Source organism: Octopus bimaculoides, chromosome 3 (genome assembly GCF_001194135.2).
Source record: "Octopus bimaculoides isolate UCB-OBI-ISO-001 chromosome 3, ASM119413v2, whole genome shotgun sequence".
Lineage (NCBI taxonomy): Eukaryota > Metazoa > Mollusca > Cephalopoda > Octopoda > Octopodidae > Octopus > Octopus bimaculoides.
This window is the reverse complement of record NC_068983.1, coordinates 80,287,958-80,292,532: the sequence shown is the minus strand read 5'-3', so window position 1 is coordinate 80,292,532 and position 4,575 is coordinate 80,287,958. Positions and strand designations below refer to the sequence as shown.

General features: G+C 37.5%; 1 protein-coding gene across 7 annotated transcripts in view; it reads right to left on the bottom strand.

Annotated features, from left to right (window-relative positions):
• The window catches only part of LOC106876010 (protein TANC2), a 1,103,288-nt gene that overhangs the window by 8,378 nt on the left and 1,090,335 nt on the right, over nucleotides 1-4,575 (bottom strand). For all 7 annotated transcript variants that reach the window (XM_052966231.1, XM_014924374.2, XM_014924375.2 and 4 more), the window contains 3 exons: nucleotides 3,670-3,802; nucleotides 2,119-2,210; nucleotides 982-1,128 (listed from right to left, as the gene is read on the bottom strand). In XM_052966231.1, the coding sequence (XP_052822191.1) occupies nucleotides 982-1,128; nucleotides 2,119-2,210; nucleotides 3,670-3,802 (372 nt within the window). The remainder of the gene's footprint in view (nucleotides 1-981; nucleotides 1,129-2,118; nucleotides 2,211-3,669; nucleotides 3,803-4,575) is intronic.

The following is a 4,575-nucleotide window of genomic DNA, read 5'->3' as shown; positions in this document are numbered from 1 at the left end:
AATGTTTATCTAGGAAGGTAAACAAGTTTATAGCTTAGAGAGAGAGAGAGAGGGGCACATGTAAATATATTTGTGTGAATGTAATTTTTTGTTGAGTTTCGTGGAGGAGCAGAACCCATGACTCTTACAGGCCCTCCAAGACTGGTGAGACTGATGTTAACATTCTATTTAAATTGATGCAGGTCAACACTGTGGGAAAGACATGAATGAGGAGGATATTTCAGAGTGATGAAGGACTGGGCATAATGTAAGAGTTAAAGGGTAGTTAGATACAGCAAAGGTGTCCAGAGACAAATTGAATGTGAATGTAGAAATGATGGAGGTTTTAGACCAGCCAGATCCAAAGAGCAAAGGTCAATATAGTAGACAGAAGAGAAATCTTGTCTGTAGGCCAGAGGCTGGAGTGCGTCCATTAGTGAGAGAATGCCAAACAGTTGAGTGGTCCTTCTCTAGATGCAATCAAGGATGTCAGTGTGTACAGCAGCAGCACTATTGCAGATGTGGGAAAAGTATTTCATTGTGGACCTCATCTAAACCTCGTAGGAAGCCAGCACGTAAGGGCTGTAGCGGGTGAGTACTGTACTGGATCCTTAACTTACAAATTTGTATTCTGCTGTAGACATGAAGTTGAGTAGGTATTCCACTCAACGTCCTCAATAGCAGGGCAAATTGTAGGTATTACTGAAACTTCTGTGCTATGCTAATGATAACAAATATTTTTGTAGTTTGTTCAGACATCATCAAGCCTTTTTTAACAACCAAATTGCATAGCCAGTATGTTTTAACTACTTTGAATAGAGTTTGATTCCATTTTCAGTATGTGAAGTATTTACTGAATATGCATACAGATGGTGTTAATCAAAGATGAGGCCTATAAAAAAAAAAGCATTTTGAATGAAAACCTGTCTAAACCTTATTATATTGATAAACTCTATACAAGTTTGTAGTGGGGCATAGCATTGTTTGACAAAATAAACTCACCTGTAATTTTCTTTTACATTTGGACAGATTCAATAACAAGCTAATGCGTAGGTCATAGAAAGTACGAGCATCATCACCAAATCCATCTTTAGGAAACTTTCTCAAGGCATATTGAAAACGTTGAGCAGCTTCTTTGACACGATTTTTCTAGAAAGAAAATAAATAAAATATATATTTTTTTAGCACTGACATCATCTTTCACTATGAATAAATTTACATTACTTTATCCTTGCATTATATCATTTGATTTATTGCTATTATAGCTAAAAATCATTTAAATCAATTTTTAAAATACATGGTAATTTCAGTGATAGATTCTTAACAATTCTACAAAGATTATGCTCAGAATATTGCAATGTGCCCCATACAATAAAACACAACATATCAGATTAAGAATAGTAATCTCCAACAGTATGGATGAAGTATTGAATCTGTGAATTGCATTGTGTTTTTAGATACATTTTCTGGACAGCTGCTAAAAGAGTTGTTGAGTTTTCTAAATTAAAAAATTTGAAAGTCAATTCTCTTATTTTATCATCATCAACGTTGTCATTGTTTAACGTCTGCTTTCCATGCTGGCATGGGTTGGACGGTTTGAGGGCTGGCAATCCAGAAGGCTGTATGAGGCTCCGATCTGATTTGGCAAAGTTTCTACAGCTGGGTGCCCTTCCTAACGCCAACCACTCTGAGATGTAGTGGGTGCTTTTTACATGCCAACGGCATGAGTGCCAGTCAGACGGTACTGGCATCGACCACACTTGAATGGTGCTTTTTACATGCCACTGGCATGGGAGCCAGTCAGGCAGCACTGGCAACGACCATGCTCGAATGGTGCTTTTTACGTGCCACTTGAACGGAACTGGTAAGCCAGCACTGGCACCAACCACGCTTGAATGGTGTCTTTTACATGCCATCAGCACAGGAGCCAGTCAGGTGGAACTACTAATGATCATGTTCGAATGGTGCTTTTAACGTGCTACCGGCATGGGGCCAGTCAGGCGTCACTGGCATCGACCACACTCGAACGGTGCTTTTTACGTGCCACTGGCACAGGTGCCAATCAGGCGGTACTGTCATCGGCCAAGACGATTTTGCAAACAATAATAATTATCACTTTGTAGTTATATTTCTACATACCTTATAAAGAATATTTCCATCATCCATAAGTTTCTTGAGCAATACTAGCATAACTGATGGTTTTCCAACAGCCATAGTCCAAGTTGCTGGGCCTAAAAGTAATCAAATTACATTTACATTTGTTTAAATAGATCAAAATGAAACTGATTTTATTTCAACCAACTATAGAATAATATTTTCAGAATAACATTTTATTTGATGGCTGAGATAGCACATATATGAAGAGGATAATATATATTCTTTTATTTTTTTTACTTGTTTCAGCCATTTGGTTGGGGCCATGCTGGAGCACCACCTTAAGTGGGTTTAGCCAAAGAAATACACCCCAGGACTTATTCGTTGTAAGCCTAGTACATATTCTATCAATCTCTTTTGCCGAACTGCTAAGTTACGGGGACGTAAACACACCAATCCCAGTTGTCAAGCGGGGAATTGGGGGGGGGGGGTAAAGACACAAAGGCACACACATAGATATATATATGACAAACTTCTTTCAGTTTTTGTCTACCAAATCCACTCACAAAGCTTTGAACAGTCTGAGGCTATAGTAGAAGACACTTGCCCAAGGTACCACATAGTGGGACTGAGCCCAAGACCATGTTGTTGGGAAGCAAGCTTCTTACCACACAACCACAGGCTAATAGTGGATGTACTTAACATTCAACTCACAAAAAGAAGGCTTTAAAGTTGAAATATAGCTAATTTATTTTATATTGTAAACTGTGAACAATAATATTGTTAGTTACAGCTTTCAAACTGACAAATACTTGCTACTATAGGTACAAGGCCTGAAATTTTGTGGGGAGGGGACCAGTTGATTAGATCAACCCCAGTACTCAACAGGTACTTAATTTATTGATCCCGAAAGGATAAAAGGCAAAGTCTGGAATTTGAAATCAGAACATAAAGACAAACGAAATACCACTAAGCATTTCACCCGGCATGCTAACAATTCTGCCAGCTCACCACCTTTTCCAATTGACAAATCATTGATTCAACGCATTTCTGATGGTGAATCTCTAACCCAGTGTAGAACAAATATTGCGAGGAACTTCACTCATGAAATGATAGCTTTTCATTTTTCTTGTTTATGTTTATATCCTTCACCAATATACATCTTATAATTTGCTGTTCTTGACACTGAATTTGAAAAATATTCAGTGGATATAAGTTGAACGATATAAGTTATATATAAATAAACTTAGGTCTTGGCCATGGTTTAACTTAATAACATCACATGAGGCAGTCTTTTAAGTTACATTTCAGGACATCAAAGCCCACTCTTATGTTAGTATTTATATTAAAAATACACACATACACAATGGATTTTTATTTTTCTGTAGTGTGGCACAGTTTTCAGCATACAAACTAAACACTAAAGAAATTATTCACCTAAATTTTGTTCTCAGACAAAACATTTCATTACACTTTGCACAAAAGCTACAATACAGTTACTTATTGTCTCTCTCTCTCTCTCTTAAAACAATTTTGTCTGAAACATTGATACATTTAAGTTTTTGAGAAATTTAAAACTTTGGTAATACAACTCACTTAGCTTCGCTCCTTTCTTCAGGAAACACATTATAACATCAATGTTTTTGCAAGCAATTGCTCTATCCAGTGGCCTCATATTGTTGCTATCGACATGCTCAATATTAGCTCCTTGGTCAATTAAATACTGAACCTGAAATAATAAATATTTTTGTTATTTAAGTTAAATGATTATAAAATGGACTACCAACAAGAGCATTGAAAATAAATTATGATAAACAGGAAGAGCTATGGAAAGGAGAATGCTGAATAATAACAAAATGTATAAGTGGAGAAACAACAGGATAAGAGTGGTAACAGGTTTAACACATTACCTGGAAAATAAAAATTCTAAAATGGTCTTTTGCCGGACATGAGCTTAGAAGAAAGGATAATAAATGAAATAACATATTGACAGAGTAGACAGAAAAAAGAAGATGAAGACTATGCAGAAATTGGAATGAAAACTTTGTTAAATGTTTTGGCCCCCTAATATGTGTGAAGAAAACATCAGACAGTGGTTGGTGGAGAGATCATGCAGAGGTCTTTGTCCGAGTGGACTGGACATGTGCATGATGGTTATTTAAAAATTAAGTCTGAAAGAAAGAAGTTATTAACACCAGGCAATACATCATCATCGTTTAACATCCGCTTTCCATGCTAGCATGGGTTGGACGATTTGACTGAGGACTGGTGAAACCGGATGGCAACACCAGGCACCAATCTGATTTGGCAGAGTTTCTACAGCTGGATGCCCTTCCTAACGCCAACCACTCTGAGAGTGTAGTGGGTGCTTTTACGTACCACCGGCATGAAGGTCAGTCAGGCAGTACTGGCAACAGCCACGCTCAAAATGGTGTATTTTACGTGCCACCTGCACAGTTAAATGGCACTGGCAACGATCTCGCTCGAACGACTTTTCATGTG